The 25,285-nt window shown below is 33.2% G+C and overlaps 3 protein-coding genes and 1 non-coding gene across 4 annotated transcripts; 3 read left to right on the top strand and 1 right to left on the bottom strand.

Moving 5' to 3' along the window:
* Nucleotides 1-482: 482 nt before the first annotated feature.
* LOC134236271 (polypeptide N-acetylgalactosaminyltransferase 5-like) lies at nucleotides 483-10,888 on the top strand. The gene is made up of 11 exons (XM_062718453.1): nucleotides 483-1,099; nucleotides 1,504-1,657; nucleotides 1,932-2,098; nucleotides 2,277-2,447; nucleotides 2,835-3,042; nucleotides 3,656-3,773; nucleotides 4,161-4,349; nucleotides 7,348-7,476; nucleotides 7,879-7,977; nucleotides 8,208-8,327; nucleotides 10,513-10,888. The coding sequence occupies exons 1-11, from the start codon at nucleotides 550-552 to the stop codon at nucleotides 10,651-10,653; spliced, it is 2,046 nt and encodes a 681-aa protein (XP_062574437.1). The 5' UTR covers nucleotides 483-549; the 3' UTR covers nucleotides 10,654-10,888.
* A 908-nt stretch (nucleotides 10,889-11,796) lies between these two features.
* On the bottom strand, nucleotides 11,797-16,601 carry LOC134236269 (RISC-loading complex subunit tarbp2-like). Its single transcript, XM_062718452.1, has 6 exons — nucleotides 16,436-16,601; nucleotides 16,206-16,314; nucleotides 15,300-15,475; nucleotides 13,516-13,649; nucleotides 12,879-13,122; nucleotides 11,797-12,592 (listed from the first exon to the last, which is right to left on the bottom strand). Exons 1-6 carry the CDS (start codon nucleotides 16,599-16,601, stop codon nucleotides 12,456-12,458), a joined length of 966 nt encoding a protein of 321 aa, XP_062574436.1. The 3' UTR covers nucleotides 11,797-12,455.
* A 2,020-nt stretch (nucleotides 16,602-18,621) lies between these two features.
* LOC134236268 (ribonuclease P protein subunit p25-like protein) lies at nucleotides 18,622-23,937 on the top strand. The gene is made up of 7 exons (XM_062718451.1): nucleotides 18,622-18,718; nucleotides 20,863-21,022; nucleotides 21,317-21,409; nucleotides 22,106-22,140; nucleotides 22,492-22,533; nucleotides 22,862-22,936; nucleotides 23,434-23,937. The coding sequence occupies exons 2-7, from the start codon at nucleotides 20,879-20,881 to the stop codon at nucleotides 23,576-23,578; spliced, it is 534 nt and encodes a 177-aa protein (XP_062574435.1). The 5' UTR covers nucleotides 18,622-18,718; nucleotides 20,863-20,878; the 3' UTR covers nucleotides 23,579-23,937.
* Nucleotides 19,907-19,980, top strand: Trnas-gga (transfer RNA serine (anticodon GGA)). Its single transcript has one exon. It is a non-coding gene; the product is annotated as a tRNA-Ser (tRNA).
* Nucleotides 23,938-25,285: the final 1,348 nt, after the last annotated feature.

The following is a 25,285-nucleotide window of genomic DNA, read 5'->3' as shown; positions in this document are numbered from 1 at the left end:
GGGGGCATAGCAGCGTATAACAAACATAAGTAGTGAGTACTGTCCCTTGTCTCTTCAATATAATGTCTGCAAGTAGATAACATTGATTCAATGCTTTTTATTTAGGTGGATTAAAATACCCTACAAAATGATTTTAAAAAGAGATTTATTTAGATCAATCCCTATATCCATTTATGGTAAATAGAGCTGTATACGATATTGACATTCGATTTTGCTAAGAAAAAAACCCGTGCTATCAAATACTTAATTAATAAAATTGAATGAAAAAGGATATAACTGAATACCGGTAAATTGTAATCACGCTGAAAATATAAAAGTTCTATTGGGCATTATCTTCGTTTGGCATCGCTTTTTAGCCTGAGCTTTGTTCCCCACTTAGTGTACCGAAAAGTCCTGATTGAACATTTTATATACATTTATTCATCTTAAAGATAATAACACTTCGAGTGAATAAAAAAAGATAATTCAACAAGGTTTTCATCTTCTTTCAGAGCAAGCTGATTCCTATGACCGATCAAGTAATTTCTGGAATCATCAAGCGAGAAGAAAATGGCTAGGAGTATAAGAACAAGACTTCTAGCTGTTATTTTCCTTGTGTCCTCAGTCTGGTTATTTGTAACTTTATTTCTTTTTGATATTGAGAGTGAAATTAACAAAACAAGGACTAAAGAGGAATATCCAAAGTTAGCTAAACTTGTAAAAATAGTAAAACGAGCAGATGATTTCATGGAGCTCCGTGATCGATATACAACATCACATTTTAATAAGTCATCATGGATTAAATATCACGAGAAAAGGAAACGAAAAGAAATTTTGAAAAAATGGAGAGATGAACTTGCACTTCAAAAGTTGGAGAAAAAATCTACAGACAATTCCATTGTAAACAGTGCAAGTAAAACAACCCTACATAAAAACTCACGCCAAAATACAGCGGCAAATGCTTCAAAGGCAGGCAGCATACACCTATCGCCAAAAGTGATGCAAGAACACTCGAAGCAAATTAAACAGAAACATAACAACCAAGAAAAGATTCCACGTAAAGATTCGGAAAGAGAACGACTTCGTCACCTAGAGAAGATTCTTCCACCACTTGCACCAGGTATATATAACTCCTCCAATCTCCTAAATTCGGCAAATAACAAATGATAGTACAATGTACATGTAAATAATAAGTAGGGCAAAAACACCGGTACTGGAAATGTCAAAGATAGGATCAGGTGCCAAAAAAGAGTAACAGCCCCCTCTCAACAGGTTGCATCCACCACATATACTGTTGAACTTCAATATCAAGAAATCTAAACACTGAAATATATTTCAATAAAGATTTGACTAGGACATCTTTATCAATATTGATTTTACCTTTGATATCTCGAACACTTGGGTATTCTAAGTTTTTACTTTCCCACCCTGCTTGATAAACTTAGTACATGTAAATTTTTAAGATTTGCAATTTTGATTCTTGTTATATTTTCTACAATATTGATAATGTTTTGAGACTTTCAGGTGAATATGGTCATCCTGTCAAAATAAAGAAAGAAGAACTCCGCCCAGACCAACAGAAGATTTATGACGAACTATTCAAGAGGAATTCCTTCAACCAGTACGCCAGTGATATGATATCTTACCATAGGAGGCTACCAGACATAAGAAATCCAAGGTACTTAATCGTACTAATACAAAAAAAGATGAACATACAGTTTTACTTATTAATGAAACTTTAGGCCGAACAGGTATTAAAAAGAGGGATTTTTTTCGTGTTAATACGAACATTCCTTCCATTTGGATATATTACATTGATGGTAACCACAATACGTACAAATTTATAAGATCTTTATTGAAAATATGTACATGTATACAATTTTCTATGACACAGTATAGTTTTGTAATACAAATGAAAAGCTTTAAGTATTATATATTGTTTTATGATACAGCTGCAAGCTTAAGAAATATCCTAAGGATCTACCTGCCACTAGCATCATCATTTGCTTTCATAACGAGGCTTGGTCCGTATTACTACGCACAGTTCACAGCATTTTGAACCGAACACCATTACATCTTATTCATGAAATCATATTAGTGGACGATTTTTCTGATTTAGGTAAGAAGATTTTCTCTATCAAATTAGATAAATAAATCAGATGAATGATGAAGTTATGTTATTTTATCTTAAAATTTCGTTCAATTTCAATTATAATAAATCTAAATTATTTAAGGATTCAAAAATAAGATATGATACAGCATTATCAAGAATATTTATTTTTGGTTTTTATTTTTAGATTTTCTTAAAGAGGAGCTAGATGAGTATTTCTCAGAGAAAGGATCTGGGAAAGTCCGAGTATTAAGAACAGCTAAGCGAGAGGGTTTGATCCGAGCACGGCTTTTAGGTTATGAGGCGGCCACCGGTGAAATTCTGACATTTCTAGATTCTCATATCGAATGTTTTGTAGGTATGACTGCCATAGCTAGGATTATACACTATCCGATCAGTCTAAAAATGATACAATATGATATAACATTTCGTCCTCTTCTATAAGTTCTCTTGCCTCTATCACTCATATCTTACACAACTATTCGCATTTTATCAAATAGTTTGTTCACGGAACAAAATATATTATATATAATATGGGAATGCTTAATTCTCCATGGCAGCTGATCCCAACTCTTAAGTTTTATGAGGTCCATGTTGGCACTTCTCCTGATTTATATAAATTCAATGGACTTTTGAGCTAAATTACTTTTCCTTCCCTCCGTGCATTTCCATTGATCTTATTTAATTTAAATTATTTTTAAGAATCTAAATGTCAAGAATTAGTTATTTATTTTTGTTGTTAAAGGCTGGCTTGAGCCCTTGCTGGAGAGAATTGCAGAAAATCATACAAGAATCGTTGCACCTATAATAGATATGATAAGTGATCAAACGTTCGCCTGTGGAGGGTCAGAAATAGGAGCAGTGGGAACATTTGATATTTCAATTATGGGGTATAAGTGGCTCACCATACCCAGAGAAGAGAAGGAAAAACACAGTCAGATAATGCCCTGGAGGTGAGGAGTTTTGTTCGATTTATATTTAAGCAATATGAGCTGCATTTTGAGAAAATTATTTTGCTGTTAATTTTAAACCCTAATGATTAATAAAACCTAAATAAAAATTTTAATTATTTCAGAAAAAATATTTCTGTACAATCAAATATGGAGCATTATGTAAGAAATCAGTTATGTACAGGATAACAATAATGTCATTTTGTTTAAATCAAAAGCTTATAATTAAAAAGTTACATCACAAATATGATCAACAGAAGTTTATAAATGTTTTATTTTTCTGTCTTGAAAATAGTTGATTACAAATTTGCAACAAAATTTTCTTTTGTCAATCTTGTAGCTCATATTGCTTTAATATACCGGTATGTATAACTAGACAAAGAGGAATTTATAATGGAGCGCTTGAATTGAAAGAATAAAGGATAGAACGAAAATATCATTAAACAAGTACAAGACTTTCTTTTTTTATATGCACGTATCAAAAACCATTATTTCAGAAAAATTCAGTCAGTTGCATATGTAGTTTTAAGAAAGAAATTTCACTAATCTGAAAATTTCCATATACTAGTAGTTAAATTACCTTCTACGTTTTTGTCATTTTGTCACGTGTAATAAGGACACCCACAATCGCTGGTGGACTGTTCTCCATTAGCCGAGATTATTTCACAAAGATGGGCACCTATGACCACGGCATGGACATCTGGGGAGGTGAAAACCTGGAAATATCATTCAGGGTAGGTTATTATCCCCTCACACACAGGCGATCGTATATACGAAACTTTATAATTATACATAGATAATGATATTATTTATGATGGGAAAATTTGTTTTAAGTTAAAAATTCAGCTGGCTTCTAATGCTTGTGAAGTTTTTCACCAAGAAATTCATAATAAAAACCATGAATATTTTTCAAATCTAAAGTAAACTCGCAAAGTATATCAAAGCTTCCTGTTAATGAAAATTGAATTTTAAAAGAAATACAATTAATACCAATAGTGATAAGATTTTTTGCAGATATTTTTTTCCTTTCCAAAAGAAACTTGGATTGAATAGGATATTTATCCATCATAACAAATTTTGGGCATTTATGACAAAATCAGACATCATACCTTTCCTCCTAGATTTGGATGTGTGGCGGAAGTCTTGAGATCCACCCCTGCTCTCACGTCGCTCACATATTCAGAGCTGTCAGTCCATACAAGTGGGGCAAAAGTTTTGCCGAGATTTTGAGGAAAAATGCAGTTCGAACCGCAGAAGTATGGATGGACGAATATAAACATGCATATTACGAAAGAATTAATTACGACCTAGTAAGATTTAAACTGAGATAATTTATAAATACCTGTTAGTTGTTTTTTTTATGTATACTATATGAAATCTCTATTTTTTGCTCGATACTTTTTCAAGGGTAAAGGTGTGTCAGAGAGAGACTGAACTCATGTTAAAATGCAAGGTTTTTCTAAAAATTACTCTTCAATGAATTTCTTTGATTTTTGGGGTTTTTTTAGTGGTTTTTAATATTTTTTTTTAACAGAATTGTAATTTCTTTAATTTTGGGTTTTTTCAGTGGTATTTCACATTTATTTTTAACAGAATTGAGATGTTGATTCGTAATTTTGATTTATTCATTTGCTTTTTCAATGTTTCCATTTTTGATAATTAATAATCATTAATCCGTTTTAGTTTAGGTGACTGACGTATAATGTGAGTCTTCATTATAGTGAAAAATATCGGTAACGTCAAAAAAAAAATCAAATCTTTTGCATTTCTCCTATTGAGTCTTCATTATAGTGAAAAATATCGGTAACGTCAATAAAAGAAAATGAATTAAATCCTATCGATTGGAGAAATGCAAAAGATTTAATAGATTTTTTATTGACTTTACTGATATTTTTTTCACTTTAATGTAACCTCATATACTAAACAATCACCTTTGATAAAACGTTTACATGCTACTTGTATTTTTTTTGGGGGGTAATATTCACTTGTTTCATGAAAATATTTTTTTCCATATTTGAAAACAAAAACATGAATGTGTCAAGGAAAACACCATATTCTTATTTCATATACTAGTATTCTACAATACATGTTGATAATTCTTCATCTGATGTTCTTAGTAATGGTTTTCATAGTGAAAGCATCTCTTTCTCTCTTAAAGTACCTAGTATATAAGGTTATTTAATAAAATAAGAAACATTGAACTTTTCTAATGAGGTACACATTTATCCCAAATATTTAGTTCGTTGCATCATTGCACTTATAATAGAGAAAACAAGTAATTACCAACAATAGAGTCACATCCAAGCGCAAAATGACACTTGTGTATATCACAGCTACATTCTGTACATTTCTCACCATACCTCGGATAAACATTCGAATCCATATTATCCGGAAGGGCATACTGTTAAAAAAGTTTTTAAAAAGACTTTTAGAATCATTAGCAGCAGTGAGTAAAAAAATGTGCCAGAGTCAAAAAGTGTCAAAAATATATCAATAGAGTGCCCGACACATCTTTTTCATATTTACATATTTAACTAGAAAAAAAAAAGACGTAAAAGGAACTATATATATCACAACAAAACTTTATGATAAACTTAATGAATTTAGCATTTCTATCGTCAACTTCCATTCTTTATGAAAAAGTATGGATTTAAGGCGTTTCTCATTAAATATTCATATATACATGTAGTCAAGTAAGATTAAATACAACATGTTCAAGCAAGTCGAGATTGATTCAGATAAAAAGTGTAAAAAAAAAAAATATATATACATATACTTTATCACTTATACTGTGGTCTGTGTGCCCTGAAGGTTTGCCCTTCTTCTGAACATTCTATTTTCTGGTTCATGAAGTAGGAAATAAAAATAATTTTAAAAAACGTACTGCTGAAATCCCTGTACTCTTCGTTCCATTTATATCCAGAACAACACCTGAAGTTACCTTCCCTAAAAAAAAAAAGTTACAAGTCTTGATATGATTATTAAAATGAAAGTATTTTTCTTTCTTTATTTTTAAACTATTCGTTATACCTTTCACAATTTGTCTCTGCAAGGATTCTCTGACAATATACAAGTACCATCAATATTAGGTTTGATTGAGGGGGTACATCATTATCGACTTCTGGGCCTCTGAACATAGAACGCTTTCCTTGAATAAGCTAGATATTTATGGATAAATCAATCTAGAATTTTACATGCATATTTAGTTGTTTTGAATTACTTCCGTGTTCTCACGGTTGAAATATTCCTAGATTTTATATTGAAAATTCCATGACAAGAATTTTCTATTTTCGTCAATAACATGTATCATGAAAAATAGTTTCTTGGGGGAAGTTAATGATCGGTTAATAATTATAAGTGATGTATTTAGTCCTTCCTCTTGTTGTCTTTGTTGGGAATATTCTATGTCAAAAGTCATAAGTAAAGCCGATATTCTTAGTATTTTATTATTATTATTTTTTTTTAGATGAAGAAGATCACTTTCTGCATTTTTTTAAAAAAATTTTGTTTTATGGTCCAATTTCAAGGACATGTTTTCTTTTCACCATAAAATCTTTAGTCTTTACCTGATAGAAAGAAGAATTTATATTAAATATTTAGCAAAACTCATTAGTTCAATGTGATGCTAGACATTTAATCAAATTGTAAAAGGCATGCAATTGTTAGTATACTTCACATCAATTATTAAGGTAAATCTTTAAGGATAAAACCAATAATTTGAGAATAATTATTTTGAGATATTTTATATTCATGTGGTCTGTCAAATGGATATATAAAAAATTTCTTGAGTATCATATGATTAAAAGAAACATAATTGTTAAGACAATTTTCACAAAACTGTTTTCTGAAAATTTATCTAAATGTTTAAATCATAGGATTTTAATTGACTTCGTCATTTGTATATATTATGTAAATGTATTCATCATGTTCATGTACCTCATATCACTATCGTATGGTCTGAAAATTACAATACAAATAAACAGAACAGATACATGTATTAAGAAAAAGACTAAATTAATTAGTAAAGAGTAATTATAAATGTTATAATTATGTATCTTTTATTGACATGTTTTCCTGTTCAGCCATATAACTTATCAACAATGAATGGACCTTTGTCTTGTCTAAATTGAGATCTCCATCATGCTCTATGCTTTTGTACAAGACTGATTAATGACAGAAATATATATTCTTTCATTTGGATGATTGAATTGTCTGACAAGACTTACCCTTAAAATTCGGGAAAAAAGAAAAATACAAGAATTCTATCTATATAGACCTACCTTTACAGTATCTCTAAACACTTTTCAGGGTGATTATGGTGACGTATCAGAGAGAAAGGAACTGAGGCAGCGTCTGGGGTGTAAGAGTTTTGGATGGTACCTCCATAACCTGTTACCTGGAATGAAGCTGCCGGAGAAGGCTTTGTATAGTGGAGAGGTGAGGCGTATTAAAGCAACAAAAATTCAGAATTTTTAGTGTAAAAAATAGAATAAGCTTTAGTATTATTTTTATTACAAATCTATAAGAATAGCATGTAGTGCATTTGAAGGCAGTTATCACTTATCCGCAACTCCCTTACATCACTATATACAATTAAATGATTTTCTCACAAAATCTTTCTTACATAGCGCCATTTGACACATCCTATTTCACGATTCGATCAGAGAGGTCCTAGAGAATTCAAAGTTCCCAACAGCAAAACATGGACATACTCAATAAAGAATTACCAATTTTGCTAAATTAATATACTAGTACCTCTCCAAATCCCCTTAAAATTCAATGAAACTCAATGCTCATAGTATTTAATTAGCTTTAAGAATAAATACTAATTTTGTATAGGTACGTAACTTGGAGACTGGGCTCTGCCTGGATACAATGGGGACCACGGCCAATAACAAAATCCACACAATTCCCTGTCACGGCTTGGGCGGAAATCAGGTGAGGACATAGGATTTACCCAAAAAGAGATTTTAATTGAGCATTATAAATCATAAACTTAAAAGAAGATGTATTATCCCCTAGAAACGGAATTGGGGATATATTAATGCAGTTGTGTGTGTGTCCGTTAATTTGTGGGTGAGTTAACGCGGTACAATTCCGTTTTGGGGTCCAAAAAATATTGCCCTCAATCCTAGTCAACTAATGTAGAATATCGATATTTTGCGTAGTTTTTCAGATTCACCATCAGTGGCTACATAGAAAGAGATGAAGCATGTTTAACAGACAAAGATGGCGGTATTTATTATGTACTCTGTAAGCAGAACGTCACAAAGTGGGAATACACTAAGGTTCGAGTTCATTTCTTTATTGAAGGGGGTAGCATGTTAAACGTTTGCATGAAATAGAAATTGTGTGAAAATAAATCCTTTTGAAGAGCTGAGGAGCCATGCCAATGGTCATTATACACATATCACATTTTAAACCTTTATGGTAAGATACATTTAGTAATGTGGAGTTTTTTTGATTGAACAGGTCGAGGAAACTATTTTCTGTGACGTCGGAATAAATTTACATGTTAAGTGAGGAACCAACGTGACTGACAAATCGACCAATCAGCTTAATGAGTTGCATTATGGTTTACTACAAAAATACTACACGTGTGTTTCTAAAGGGACAATTTTTTTAATCGCTCTCGGAAAAACGTGATGCATTTTTCCAAGCATTTTACACACTTAATACAATATGAGCATCATTAGGCCATCCTTAAAAAATTGTTTGTTTGGAATTGCCGCCTGAAAGGTTTCAGACATAGGAGGGAGGGAAATTATTTTTTTTTTTTAGATTGAAGAAAAATTTTTAATTTTTGATAAAAGTCTCAGTAAATAGTAAATACATTTTCTGACTTTTAAAAAAAAGTATCTACCATCAACAAAAAAAACCTGATTTTACATAGATCTGACACTATATTTCAATGTTTTGTATGGTGCATGTGATACATGTAATGGGCAAAAAAATTGATTAAATAAACAAAAATCTTCCTACTTTTGGTCAATAAAATTTTTTCAGGAGGGGGCAATTTTAATGAGGCGGGAGGCAATTCCAAACAAACTATAATTTTATTTTGGCCTTATCTACTTATTCCATGCTCACATTTACATACAAATGATTTACAATGATAAGAATTAGGTTTTCTCCACTCCATTGTACAAGTCCATTTGTTGACAGCTTTCCCCGTGCTGTCAGTGTAAAGTCAATTTCACGTGACTATTCCTTGGTCCAAAAACACTCAACTATGAGGTATGCTCACGTATTGTCAATGTTTTCAACGTATACAACTTCAAAATATATGCTACTCACGTTCTATGATCAACGTGCATGAGGGTTTATATAACAGGCAAATAATAAAAAAGTGCAACTTAAGAATTCTTTTTTTTTTGTTTATAAAATGCAACTTTTAATTTCTAGTAACAAATAACTGAGCAACAACTAAATAAATTTAACCAGTAACATTGCAAATTAACGAATATCGAGTTAAAAAACTTGAGTCTTATTTATGCCCTGTTCACACGACGAGTTTAATTCGCAGTAAATTAATGCGAAGTAAACTAATGCGAATCAAATTAATGCGCATTAAATTGCGTTCACACGACAGCTAATGCGAAGTGAACTAATGCGAATTAAAATTTTTCTTCTACAGTCAGGTGTCAGTAAGTCTATGACGTCATTTGTAAATCACGTCATGTGTGCAGAGTCATCCTTTGATACATCATGTAGTGGCTACAGGTATTCATTGATTTTAGTGATTAACATACCTTCCCTCAATTTTTGAACCAAATATAGTACAAATACTTATATATAACCACCAACACGTGTCCTGTGACTTAATTCTGGCCTTACGCATGCGTCAAAATTTAATTCGAATTAGCTTCGCTTACCGTTCACACGGAGCTAATGCGAAGTAATTTAATGCGCAGTAAATTAATTCGAATTAAACTAATTCGCATTAAATTCTCCGTGTGAACGCTAAGCGAAGCTAATTCGCAGTAACTTTACGTTTAATTCGAATTAAACTCTCCGTGTGAACAGGGCATTACTAATGTGAAGACTTTGTGAGCGGTATTTCAAAGTACTATTTAACGAGGAAAACTTACTTTGTTTGTTATTGTGAGCATGGAGAATCTTAATTAGTGCCCTATCTTCGTATTTTTCATAACACATTTCAAAAAAATTGTTATCTGACTTTCCTGCAGTCGTTTAAAATCGCGTCCTAAATTTCCGTGATCCACGTGTTTGTAGTAATAATAAACATGTAGTAGACCACCATGCTTTTCGGCTCATTCACTGGATTGGACAATTGTTTGCTGTGAGCACCTCTGTGCGCAATAGCAACAATATCCATATAAGGTAGTTTCCTCGACCTGTTGAAGAAATAATTTATTGTAGAAATTTCCTATTTTGGGTGGATTATGAGGTATAATTTATTTATTCTCTGTTTCATACATGCATTTTATCTAAAGTACATTTATCTTATAGGAACATGAGATTCGAGTACAATATACAAACAGCTGTTTGAGTTTGAACAATAAGCTACTTAATGTGCTTCCGTGTAACAACGGCATGAATCAGAGGTGGACTTGGACTAGAAAAGTCGAGGGAGACCCAGTGATTCAATGAATAATGTAGTTAATGATTTGTAAAAGTATTTTTCAATGGAGTTACTTAATTGTTATCATTAACTTAATGAACACATATGCACTTCCTAATATATGAATGTACAATGTATGTTTGATAGGTGATTTCATTTAACTTTAAGGTCTAATTTGTCTGAAGTTGTGGTTTTCTCGATCATTTGATTGTGCAAAAATGGAAATGTTGTCTGAAAGTATGAATGAGGCTTGAAAAGTTTGATCACTTACCTGAAATAAAATGTTTACTTATACCAGTGTCATGTTTACATGTACATGTATTAATGTGTACGATGTACGGTTTAAAAAATTAATGTCTTATGATTGCTTCTTTTTTGCAACTGCAATGAGATTCAAGATTTAAAATCAGTTAGATTGGAAATTGCTGATTTACAAACGGCTTGACCATCTGACCAAAACAACTAAGTACAAATACCAGAGTTATCTTTCTTTTTCCTAAAACTACGTCATGTACATCCTTAAAATCAACTAACATACACAAACTAGATATTGATGTTAGGCTTATATTTGTATAAAATCATTTCATTGGAAAGCATAAATTTCTAAATCTGTACCCTTTTGATCCCGCATCGCTCCCTACCACCAAATCTGCCTTTGAAACTCTTTACAATGTGGTAAAGCTACAGACTTTTCTCCAAACTAAGTGAAATATACATGTTTTTTTTCTTTTTATTGAAACAATTAATAATCAGCTCATAATAATAATACAGCTTATGTTGTTTTCACAATTACAACATTCACACAACATATAATAAAAAAAACAGTTTTACTGTAAAATATTAATACTCCAGAAAATTGGAGAGGATGTGTTTTTGCAGAGTATTATGCTGTTTGTTATGTACCTCCTCTTCAACATTTAACAAAATGCTGTTAAACATGATATCAAATACATTCAATTCACATAATTATGAGATGCCCATAATAACATACTAAATATAAGTGATACATATACATACTGTATGAATATAAAAAATACCATCAAAGTAATAAATATCTGTATCAATATGTAGTGGAAATAGTGAAAAAATGCCAAGCTATAAAAAGACAAAAATTCTCTGGGTCCTAATAAGTAAATGTATATAAATCTTCAAAAATGATTTTCTTTTAAAAAATTATTTTTAGAATTGGTCTGACATCACAATTTGAAAAAAAAATGCTTAGACTGATACAGACAATGATTTAATATGACATCTTTTTATCCTAAATTAAAAATACGCAATCTACCATAATTGACACTATTGAATGAAAATAACACATATATTACATTGCACTACAAAATCATTAATTAAATTTATATTATAATACATGTACACCCAGGCTATAGAATAACTTCACATAGTGTGCAATGGTAAAAAAAATCCATGATTCCACTTGCTCTCCAAATCTGAAACTTCTAAAATTTTACATAAATTATAAGAACTGCATGCACCAAAATAATTTATGTACAATCTAGCAATAATTTTTTAGAAAACAAGTCTCTTAAATTGTCTTAAAGTATAAATTGTTAGATAATGTTTCAAGCCTTAACACAAATTTCTCCTAAATTTACAATGTATCACCTTTATATACAATATTTCATTTTTTTAAAAAAAGTTATACATTGTACATCTTTGGCATGAATACAATAGTATACATGTTTATGTTTAGCTTAAATAATTTTAACAAGGAGGAAATTAAAAGCAAGAAATATTGGTTAAAGATGGGGACAGCAGGAAACCATGGTAACCATGTGACACACTGTGAAGCTATGATACCTCCTGGGGGCCATTATTACGACTTCGTCATTAACTTAAGGTATTGCAATGCATTATGGGCCGCGTGAGCATGCGCCTCGTCCACAGTCAGTCCTGTTCCATGACAGACGGCTACGGGCATGGTGGACAACTGAACCAGGCACTGTCTTTGTCCTGAAACAAGAGAAAAAAGATTTTCATCACATTACATTTTGAGTTCTCTGATCAATATAAACACAAACAGTAGTCTTCATTCACTTTCACTGTGATCTATTACCTTTTAAACTTACATCTGAGTCATGTTCAACAGACCAAATGCTCACTAAATTCCTTATACCTCCAAAAGAAATGTTTGCAAGTGCTTGCTCTGTTGAACAGGTCTCTGCTTTGTCCATATAGCTATGACCCCTCACCTTTTGAACTTATATACCATACGTTTTGATTAGCTAGGATCCCCTACCTTTTGAACTTATATCAGCTATGTCCATATAGCTGACCTCGAATCGCTGCACCTCTGATATTTCTTGCAACATTTGGCAGTAGTTGGAGGCAGGGGCTGTCAGTTTGCTGTTTTTAATTTTGTTGTTATTTTTAATTTTCTGATAAAACTGCTGGATTTCTTTGTTCTGTTGAGGACTGGGTATGGGTACCTTGGTCTTGCCTTCTTTCAAAGCAGTGTATGATGCACGAAGTTCAGAGGCATTCTGATAAAAAAAAAAAGAAAAAATATATACTTATCATAATGGGTGACATGTTTTACATGACAGTATATAAAAGGCACAAATTCAGCTTTAATTTTACCATGCATCAAAATAATTTTAACCTAAAAATAGCAAAAAATTAAAGGAATTTTTTTCAAATCCCTTTTTCTCTAGATCCTATGTAACCTGGGACATGAGGACCCTTCAACTGATGAGACCATATCAACTGAGATCCGTGTCACTATAAATGAAAATGCTGGCATGAAAAAGATGCTCAATGGCCGTAGGTGCCAAATACAGGACAAAATTTGCACTCTCCAATGCCAAGTGGTGGTGTCTCCATCTGAGTGAAAAATTCTCCAGAGGGACATTAAACAACAAACAAACAAACCCTACCAGAGGGATTTCATCCTCTTCTTCCGAGTCCTCTATCTTTGTGTTGTCATCTCCGTCCTGTGTAATGTTCTTAATGTGAACCAGCATGGCACTTGCTGCGGCTCTCTTAGCCGTCTTCTTAGACCTTCCAGTTCCTAAAAATAATTCATTTTAAGATTTATAATACACAATATTCCTTATCATTTCCCTTAGAAACTTAAAAGAGTTTGAAGCCTTCTTCAAACAAGAGGCCCAAGGGCCACAGCGCTCACCTGAGCACATCGGGCTTGAATTTACCCCCCCCCCCCCGGCGTTCATCATTTGAACAAACTAGAATCTACACTACCTGAGGATGATTCCATATAAATAACACTAATCATAGCTTTGAAGTACTTGAAAAGAAGATTTTAAAATGTTTCCCTATATATAATCCCTATATAAAACTTTGGTGGGCCATTTTGGCCCCACCCTAGACCCAGGGGTCATGATTTGAACAAACTTGAATTTACACTACCTGAGGATGATTCCACATGAATTTCATCTTTCCTGGCCCAGTGGTTCTGGAGAAGAAGATTTTTAAAGATTTTTCCTATATATTCCTATGTAAAACTTGGGTCGGCCATTTTGGCCCCACCCTAGCCCTGGGGTCATCATTTGAACAAACTTGAATCTACACTACCTGAAGATAATTCCACTTGAGTTCCACCTTTCCTGGCCCAGTGGTTCTGGAGAAGAAGATTTTTAAAGATTTTTCCTATATATTCCTATGTAAAACTTGGGTCGGCCATTTTGGCCCCACCTTGCCCTGGGGGTCATCATTTGAACAAACTTGAATCTACTCTACCTGAGGACGATTCCACATGATTTTCGTCTTTCCTGGCCCAGTGGTTCTTGAGAAGAAGATTTTTAAAGATTTTTCCTATATATTCCTATGTAAAACTTGGGTCGGCCATTGCCCTGGGGGTGGCCCCACCCTAGCCCCAGGGGTCATCAAAGAAGATTTTTAAAGATTTTTCCTATATATTCCATTTTGGCCCCACCCTAGCCCCAGGGGTCATCATTTGAACAAACTTGAATCTACACTACCTGAGGATGATTCCACATAAGTTTCATCTTTCCTGGCCCAGTGGTTCTTGAGAAGAAGATTTTTTTAAAATGCCATTAATTTTTCTCTAATTCATAATTATCTCCCCTTGGAAAAGGGCGTGGCCCTTCATTTGTACAAACTTGAATCCCCTTTACCCAAGGATACTTTGTGCCAAGTTTGGTTGATATTGGCCCAGTGGTTCATGAGAAGAAGATGAAAATGTGAAAAGTTTACGATGACGACAACGACAACGACTACAACGACGACAGACAAAGGACAAATTTTGATCAGAAAAGCTCACTTGAGCCTTCAGCTCAGGTGAGCTAAAAAAAAATTTTTTGTTTGCCCTAACTCTCCCAACAGACTGGCTAAAAATGGCCCAACTCAAACTTTTTTTAATCTCTAAGATTAAGAAACAGTTAATTTTTTTTATGCATTCTAGAAAACAGATTTTAAAAATTTAGCATTGAAATAAAAATTTTCTCACTGACCTAACTACCAAATTTTTCATCCTGAGTCTAAAGAGGGCAAACAAACTTCATTTTCAAGTTGGCCTGATCAATTGATCTATTCATTCACAACAAATAAATCCTTTACCATTCAGTTCCTGTGTCAGTCTGACAGTCAATTTCAACAATTTACAAATAAAAATAAGAGGATTATAAAATTGTTAAAATAGAAAAACATTTCTCAGTTAATTTTCCTAATTTACATGTACCTTTCTCTGTGAATTTCCCGAGCTTGACGGTACACACAAACTCCCTGTTGTGGGGAGGGCCCTGCTCACTGCCAAACTCGTAGACGGGCGGCTTGATTAGCTTCTTCTGAGTGAACTCTTGTAATTCTCCCACAGGATTCCCAGCATCATCAACGTCTACCATGTTCCCAGATGGTCTAAAATTAACAACAGAAAAAAGTACTATAAAATAACATATTTTCATGGGGTCAAATTTTCGTAGTTTGAGTGAAAACTTGGTTCAAGGGGATTGGATTTCGTGAATGAAGAATTGTTGAGTAGTTATGTAATGACATATAACATTTCATAGTGGACAGTAATTCTTGGGTCTCTTCGTTCATCAAAAAAATCGAAAATTAAACCTACCACCCCCCTATTCCCCACAAAAAATTAGCGATTTCGTATTATTTATTTCAAATATCAACTAAATGTATATGTATCAGGATTTTTTTTTTCAATGCTCTCCCTAAAAACACTGCAATTCTTATTTCTTTAAAACAGATTAACCATTTCCCAGGGGATATTATATTGACAGTCAAAATTCTCAACTTGGGATTAACAAACTAAAATGAAAACTGTTTGGTGGACTAACCCTCTCCTCTCTGTATAATTAGATATTTCTGTGTATATTTGACTTATCCTGGGTCTGAGGGCACCTGTTCAGTGGGCTGACCCTCACCTCTCTCTATAATCAGACATTTCTGTGTATAATTGACTTACTGTCCTGGTTCTGAGGGCACCTGTTCAGTGGGCTGACCCTCTCCTCTCTCTATAATTAGACATTTCTGTGTATAATTGACTTACTGTCCTGGTTCTGAGGGCAACTGTTCAGTGGGCTGACCCTCTCCTCTCTCTATAATCAGACATTTCTGTGTATAATTTACTTACTGTCCTGGTTCTGAGGGCACCTGTTCGGTGGGCTGACCCTCTCCTAGCCCTAAAATTTGCTGGAGAGCTGCCAGGGCTGCACCATGCTTTGCTTTCTTCTTACTTGTTCCTAAAATAGAACAGACTGTTAAGGTAGCAAAAGTATGCACTAAACAAACAGAGAAGGATAAAACTCAGAGTAATATTGTTTTATGTTACCCATAAATTCACTAAATGCGAGACTTCCCTACCTTTACCAGTTGCGATTACATCACCGACAGTGACCCTCATAATAAACACTGGCTCATGAACTGCTCCCTCATTGGCCAACAAGTCATACTGTGGAGTTATCCCCCTTTTAGTGCTTATCTCCTGAAGAAAGCTGATAGGAGTCTTTCCGGGTGGTATCAATGCCATCTGGTACCGCTTGTAAAAAAATTAAATGAATAAATTAAATAAAACTGCATTATCTCAATCATTCCTTAAAAAAAGGATGCCACTGAAAATTAATTGTAAATTATCTTTAAATTTATAACCAATGTTTACAATGATAATTTTCATGTGTGGTAACATCATGGGAACCCACAGGTTTTCTCTCCGTTACACTGCATTCATTGGATTGAATGCAGTGTAACAAAGAGCAAACCTATGGGTTCCCACGATGTTGTGGGAAGGGCATAATGTGATTTCATTTGATTTTGCCCTATTGTAAATTTGCAAAAATGTGATGTGGACTGAATAGGCCAAAATAAATTTCCTTGTTTATGATACATGTGTGCATTGAAATATCTGCGCATTAGTAAATAATTAGTCACACATCTATCACTACATATTTTAATCCTCATGCTCATTGACACAGTATTTTGTTTATTTATTACATGCAGAGTATAGTCTTAAATAAATGCACCTGGAGATATCAAACAGTGGTAGTCAGACAGATTGGATCACCGGAGGACATCAACATCTATATCTGTTGATAGAGCACCTGCTTGTTACTAACGTTTTAGAAGGCTTAGGTTTGAATCATGGTTCAAATGCATTTTTTTCTACCTGGTTACATTACAGCTGGGTCTGTGACTAGGATATGACATGTCAAAGACATGCTAGAAAAGAACTTAGTTGGGGTCTTGTATTAGGCAAAAAATACAGCTTACAGGAGAGAGGAATGTTGAGATCAGGTGATTTTATGTCTGGTTGATGGATAAATTTAGCTCAGGTACTAGAGCACCTCGCTGGTAAAGCACCTAGATAGCCCAGTCTTAAATTTGTCTTGTCTGTCATATTATTTTTAAAATTATTTTCCTTACATCTAGTGTCATGCAAAGCAGTGATAGAAAAACATGGCAGGAAGGAACCACTCTGAACCAGGCATGGGGCCATAAACTTGAACAATTTTACTTTTGACCTCAGTCTCACTTTATGAACTCCTTTGGTATAAGTGAGGCTGAGATAAAAAGTGAGGTCATCTAAAGACACAGAAAAAATAAGTGGAGCACCTTACTATTTGATGAGTGAGCCTCCAGATTAAAATTTTGGTCTGTTTAATAAATTTTGTTGTAAAATTTGCAAAATTGTGCAGCAGCATAATCATACAGGCCGGGTTAAAGACTCAATGCCAACACTATATGGGATGGGAGTGCAATCACCCCTGCCTTACATCGCAACAAAATGCATAGGTGTCACCCAATATTGTATTCATTTTCTTATTCTGGCTTCTGGAAGGGCTTAACATGCTTAAGGGTATGCCTTTATCCTCTATCATGGTCTACATGGTCTATGTTCTCACCTACCCTACATCTAATTTGAGATTCCTCCGACTCTAACCCCTGCTTTTTATATCATGTATATTGTACATGTGACCTGCACATGTCACAAAAAGCAGACGTTAGAGTCGGAGGAATCTCGGATTACCCCACAATAATCAACTTAAGGCCACATCCTTTTCCTGAAGGATAAAACCTGGTATTCTCTCTCCCTTGGAAGCAGATAATGATGAAATATCGTTTTAATGTCAGGACTCTCTCGATTTATAAACAAAATTGTACGCATATTACCTTAGATTATAAGTTAACTCTATGTATTAGGCGAGATGTTGGTGCACATGCAAAAGAAAATTGTTTGTCCACATGTAATGCCTCTGGTTTTATTAATAAAACCCGAGACTTTCAAAGTCGTAATTTTTTCTTGAGGCAGTCTCTCCCTTGGAAGCAGATAATGATGAAATATCGTTTTAATGTCAGGACTCTCTCGATTTATAAACAAAATTGTACGCATATTACCTTAGATTATAAGTTAACTCTATGTAACTTTTTCTTTATATTTATCCTTCTGATTTTATAATAACAAAGAAATTATTCTCATTGGCAAAATAATTTTTCTGTCAAATTGGTATTTAAATGGTAGTAAATGATGTTAACATTCCTTATTTTACGACATATGCCAAAAAGTTATTTACGTTTTCGAATTTCCTCGAAGATCGACCAGGAATGGTGCAAGGACTTTACCACGCGATCTGATACTTTATACAGGAAAAGGTGAACGTCTGTTTAGTTTTAAAAATGATTAATTTAGAAATCAGAATGAGAAGACTCTCCCAATCAAGTACTTATTGAGAATTTTTTGACACCAGTGACCACTATGGCCAATATGGGTGATCGTGTTTATCACCTGTGGGCAAATTTGCACATTATGCAAATTATCCCCATGTTTCCCATTTGAAGATTTTTTTTTCTAAAAGCATGAGAGTGTGACTAAAATGGGTAGCGGGTTTCAAAACTTTTTTGATAATTACAAGATAAATACTCATTCTTTCTTCACGAAATTTACAGACATAGTTTATAAGTATAGGTTTTGCCTTCGCTGAGAATTTTAAGTCAAAATGTTTTGTTTTTCGATGATTATCGCCGATTGTCCTTTTCCAGTGACTAAAATGGGTAGCGAGCCCGGTTTACTCATTTTGGCGATTTTAAGCTTAATGCATCGAAAGTGTTTGTGATATTTGCATTTAATGGTTGTTTATTAACTTCAAATAGTCAAATTGTTCAATCATTATGAAAATAAATGTCAATTATTAGGGGTTTTGTCAACTATTGTCGTTTCCCTTTTATCATGTTCATACCCAACAAACTAGAAAGTGATTCCTTAAATAACTTCCAAAATTTGAAGATTTTTTTTTCTATTACTATTAGCATTATAGAATTTCAAAAAATATATCTCATTATCTGATCTTTTTATTTGTAATGGTTTGGGCCGTGGATATCGGCCTGGATAGCTCAGTTGGTAGAGAACCTGACTGGAGATACAGGGGTCCCGGGTTCGATTCCCGGTCCAGCCATGCATTTTCTCCTTTCCTGTTACAGATTTGGTGCCGTTGACCACCCCTGGAATTGCAGGTGAAAGTCCTGCCAGGGGCAATAAGAACTTGGTTTGTGTCTTCGTGGGCGAAGACAATTTAAGGAGGGAGGAATGTAATGGTTCGGGCCGTGGATATCGGCCTGGATAGCTCAGTTGGTAGAGCACCTGACTGGAGATGGAGGGGTCCCGGGTTCGATTCCTGGTCCAGCCATACATTTTCTCCTTTCCTGTTACAGATTTGGTGCCGTTAACCACCCGTGGAATTGCAGGTGAAAGTCCTGCCAGGGGCAATAAGAACTTGGGTTATGTCTTCGAGGGCGAAGACCATTTAAGGAGGGAGGAATGTAATGGTTTGGGCCGTGGATATCGGCCTGGATAGCTCAGTTGGTAGAGCACCTGACTGGAGATACAGGGGTCCCGGGTTCGATTCCCGGTTCAGCCATGCATTTTCTCCTTTCCTGTTACAGATTTAATTAATTCATATTTTAATAAATATGAAAAAATTAAGGGCTCATACTCATACAAAGCTGCAGCTCTCTGCTTTATGATTCGGACAGATAAAGTAGAGAGCTACAGATTCAAGCGTTGTAAAAAACTTCAATTTATACTGCCAATTTCAGGTATTATTTCTGGTATTTTCCCTCGCTTTTAGAATGGTATCAGATGATTACTCATACATTTCACTTCTATTATTGATACTTATTTACCTTTGAATGGTCCAAAACAGTCCTTTAAGGTTTTGGAAAATCAATCGGTTTTTAAAAAATCCTATTTTGACATCCCTTAATTACCAAAGATAGCATTTTGGAACTGTTGAAAGGTGAATAAAATATCAGGAATATGAGATAAATTCATTAATGATCAGATACCATTTTTAAAGTAAGCTGGGAAAAGCATAAAATACTAGAAGTATAATACTCGAAGTGAGCGACAAAAAATGGGCGGTGTTAATCAAATTTAAGGTTTTTACAACACTTTGATCTGTAGCTCTCTGCTTTATTTGTCCAAATTTTTTCAGGCAGAGAGCGACAGTTCTGCAGCTAACTCATACATACAGAATTGAAGTTTATTCCACACATTCTGCAGTATATCATTATCAGTCAGTTTTAGAAATTTAACATAAATATATTACATCGTTAAGCATGTTAAATATTAGTTCATGTACCAAGGAAAAACTTAACAAAAGCCAATGGCATTTTTCCAATGGGGGTCCTTATTTTTGTGGACTAGACGTACTTAAAATATGTTCTAAAAGAAGTGGGATCAAGTTAACAACACGTACAGCTTCATTTTTTTAAGGTTCATATCTTTGTTAATATTTCAGGAGGAAGAAGACATGAATGATGGAGAACTACACAAAAGGTGAAACAAGAGAAGTAGAGATGGAGCCAGTGTTTGAAGTCAATGAAAACTGTGTAGACATGAAAGTTAACGCAGGCAGCAAAATCCGAAACGTGATGGGATACGCAATGAATAAAGTCAAGGTATGAAATCAGATGAGATGTTGCAAATACCAAATTAGACGATAGATATTACCATTATAATGCAATCTTTGCATTTTGTTTGTTGTTTATGTCTTATTTTGTTGCTTTTTTATACTAAATATGTCACAGAGCATTGTGTTTTTGGCGTCAATCTACTATGACGTCCCAATGAAAAGCTTTCACTCTTGTTAATGCTCGTTTTACAGCTTCAAACTTCCGTAAATTAGCCAATCAAAACGTGTTTTACAGAACAATTGCATTAGAATTAAAATTTAAATCTTGAATCCTTCCCAGAACCCCTCAGTGAAGAGAATTGTGTGGAATGGATCAGGCAAGGCCATCACTAAGACAGTTACTTGTGCAGAAATCATGAAGAGGAAAATTAAGGTACTCACACTAAAAAAAAAAACAACTTTTAAAAACAAAGTTTTGGCTGAAATATTCCATACATCAGTACAAAGCAGGCTTTAATGATCTGCTTCACTCTTCATAAACGCCTGGCCTATCATAAAATTTAGGATTTTTTTTCGCGAGATCGGGTTTGAGTTTTTGTTAGTATGATTTGACCAATCAGTGAGTGTATTGCAAAGCTACTGTAAGAGTAAATTACTCTTTCTACATTAAGGATTTTTTTAGACTCTACTAAGTAGAGATTGGCAAAGATGCATAAACCATGATACATTAGATAACTTGCCTTTTTTAAAGAGTATTTGCTATAGCATCATCCAACTTATATGTAAATTTATTGTGGACATGATGTAATCTTGAATTGCAGACTTACCGTAGACTTGCTCTTTAGCTATTGCTCGGTCCCTGGTTTTTAAATATTCTATAAATACTTTAATATTTAAAAAGTTAATTTTTCTTTATTTCTGTCAATGATGAAACATGTTTATTAGAGAAGATTTGAGATAATCCTGACTTAGATAGCACCATATGCCAAAGATATGAAAGAAATGTTGCAGTTGACTTAGACTAACAAACTTAATGATATAAAAGGTTATGAACCTGGCAAGATATGACGGATTCTGTAAAGTTTATAAATCACTATAATAATTAACATTTTCTTTTTCTGTTTTAAAGGGTCTTCATCAAATTACGAAGCTCAGAAACAGAAGGTATGTTTCATTAAAAAAATGCTTTTCTTAAAAAAATATTTATAAAGTATTTGATGTCCATATAATATGTGTATAAATATTAAAAGATATGGAAAGAAAATGCAAAATTCCTCAGTTAAGCTTTGGTGCTCCCATTTTCATTTTTTTTTTTCAATAAATTTTGTGTACATGTATAAAAAATATATAAATGTATCACACATTTGATTTAAAGTGATGACAGATAGCGTCGCTGTAGGATTGTTCCCTCAATGGATACTTAGGTTATGTTTGTTTCTTGCTTTTGTCTTTCATATTGATAAAAGGTGTACTGTTTGCAAACTTTCTAAATCTTTACATTATTTTGTATTTAAGAATTGAAGAGTTCTGGGAACCAAACATTGAAGGACTAGAAAGGTCAGTTTGAGAAATGAGAGTGATTTTCCAGTAAGTTTTCTACTTGTAATATAAATTTTTATTTTATCTGCGACAAAAAATAAGTTCATTAAAATATAGAGTCTGTTCATACAACTACAGTGGAGCCTCATTTATCCGGATACTTTGTTTCCTTGTCAATTTGTCTGGATATTTGAAGCATCCGGATAACTGAATTACCAGTTAAACAAGACAAAATAACTTTTAAAAATTCTGCTCCTATAAATTATTGTCCATATACTGAAGCATCCAGATATATGGCATCTGGATATCTGAAGGTCCACTGTACAATGTAATCCTTATTCTTTAGATTAAAAGTCAACAGAGACATACCTGCCATTTCTATCTTGTTGTCCAAGGATCCTCTAGATGTCAACACACCTGGGTAAAACATAAGTTCTCTTTTGTATATATGTAATCAACATAAATTCTTTTTTGTAAATATGTAATCAACATAAATTCTCTTTTGTAAATGTGTAAACAACATAAATTCTCTTTAAATTGAAAATATGCAACCAATTCAACATAAATTCTCTTTTGAAAATATGTAACCAACATAAATTCTCTTTTGTAAATATATGGATTCATAAATCATTTACTATGAGTTTTAACTCAATAAAGATGTTGCAATTCAGAGAACTTAATGTCTAGCTACAAATTTACATTATAGTGAATATGAAAGAAATATTTCTTTGTAGAGTTTTAATCTCATGGTTATTACATGTATAAATGGAGGACAAAAGATGAAAGATTTCTTGAGCCTCACAAAATACTTTCTGATGCATGTATTTTATTTTACCCTCTTTTCACTTTAGATGTATTAGTAAGAAAGAGGTTTTTAAATTCTTTTATTATTAATGAAGATTTTGTTATTCCCCTTAGATATCAAGCCCCCGGATCTTTTGAGGAGTTTTGGAAATCTGAAACACAGCAGCAGAAACCAGCAAAGAAGAAGCATAGAAAATATTACACCAAAAAGGGTATTGACAGTGCTAAAAATAAGAACACTGAGACATCCAAAAGCTGACAGAAGAAGATCGAGGTCTGCTTCACAGGATAACAGAGATACAAAGATCGAACAAGACACTCATGGGGAACTAGTTTCATTTTGTACTTTCAACTTTATTTTAGTTACAAAACATTTATTAACCCAGAAAATTTATGGAACATTTTTTTGTCATTTTTTATTAGAGCTCTATTGGTAACCAATACAAGAGAGGTGTTCAAGTGTGATGGAGACAGTTTTAATTGTTATTAATTCTCATCAGTATTTTGTAAAAGTACCCTCAATAAGAGAGTTTACATGATCTTATACTTGTTTGTCAATTTAATAATTTGTATGAATATTAGTTTATAATTGACAAATTAAAGCATTTGTGATTGATCCTCTCTGTTTCTGCTATTGGTTATTTTCATAAAACACTCGTACATGAAAGAAACTATTCAAGAAGCAACAAAGTGTTCATACAAGACATACAGTCTGAGAAAACTTTTAGCTATTTGTGTTTTATTTTGATTTGACAGAAAAAACGAAACAAACAGAAAAATTATATAATACAAATAAAATCATGATATTCCAATTAAAAAAATACATGTAAGAAATTTTAAAAATATATACAAATGGACAATTATACAATACAAATTGGAAATTATTCAATACAAATAAAAATTATTCAATATACATGAACAAATGGAAAAAATAAATACAAATTGGAAATTATTATAAAATTTAAATTATGCTAGTGGTTATATAAAATAAAATTAAAATACTTATCATAAAATTCAAATAATAAAATTAAATACAGATGCAGTCTAACTAAACCAGTTCTTACAATTTCACTTCAATAATAGGAACACATGTACAGACAGTGAAATACATGTAGTAGGGGCTGGCTTTAGTCAGACTTAATACAGACGGAAAATATGAAACAATATACTTATGGAAAATTATACTTGAATTTAATTTAAAAAAAAACAGATTGAAAGTGATTGCATAATACATGTAGTAACTTATAGAATACAAATGGAAAATTAAACATTCAAGTGGAAAATTATTCAAAACAAAATTGTATGCATACCATGCGCGGATCTAGAGGGCGGATCAGGACCCCCCCCCCTCCCCCCCCCCGGAATTTCCAGGTTATTAAATCTATATACAAAAGCAAGGAAAAAGGTAACTTGGACCCCCCCCTCAGAAAACGCAGACCCCCCTGGTAAATGTAAACTTGTATTAAAGTGGTCTGAAAAGTTAAACATTTGAAGCATTAAAAGTCATTGCCTACCCCCCCCCCTTTTTTTTTTTTTTTTTTTTGCTTAATTGTCAAGAAATTTTCTGGGTTGAAATATTTTTTTGACAGGGGTGGACCCCTGCATGCAATGAAAATGGAAAACAATATTAATGGTATATTACAGTGGCGTAGCATCGTTTTTGAAAGTGGGGGGGGGGGGGCCAGCCAGAGGAAAATTTCTTTTTACTTACCTGAAAAAGTTGACAAGCAAAAAAAAAAGCCCCCCCCCCCCCCCCCCCCCCCCCCCCGGTTGCTACGTCCCTGTATTATCAAAAACAAATTAAAATTATACTTTACAAATAAAACATCCATGCCATGGGTATGTTATTCCCAGCCAACATTCTCAGGTTTTTTATTAGTACGATTAGATTATTTATTAAAAGAAACGTAATATTTGAACATAAATCAGATTTCTGATAGAACATAAAACATGTAAAACCACTTTT

Source organism: Saccostrea cucullata, unplaced genomic scaffold (genome assembly GCF_032062105.1).
Source record: "Saccostrea cucullata isolate Sc308-1 unplaced genomic scaffold, CSIRO_AGI_Scuc_v1 ctg87, whole genome shotgun sequence".
Classification (NCBI taxonomy): domain Eukaryota; kingdom Metazoa; phylum Mollusca; class Bivalvia; order Ostreida; family Ostreidae; genus Saccostrea; species Saccostrea cuccullata.
Note: the sequence above shows the minus strand (reverse complement) of the source record. Positions and strands in the feature narration are given on the sequence as shown.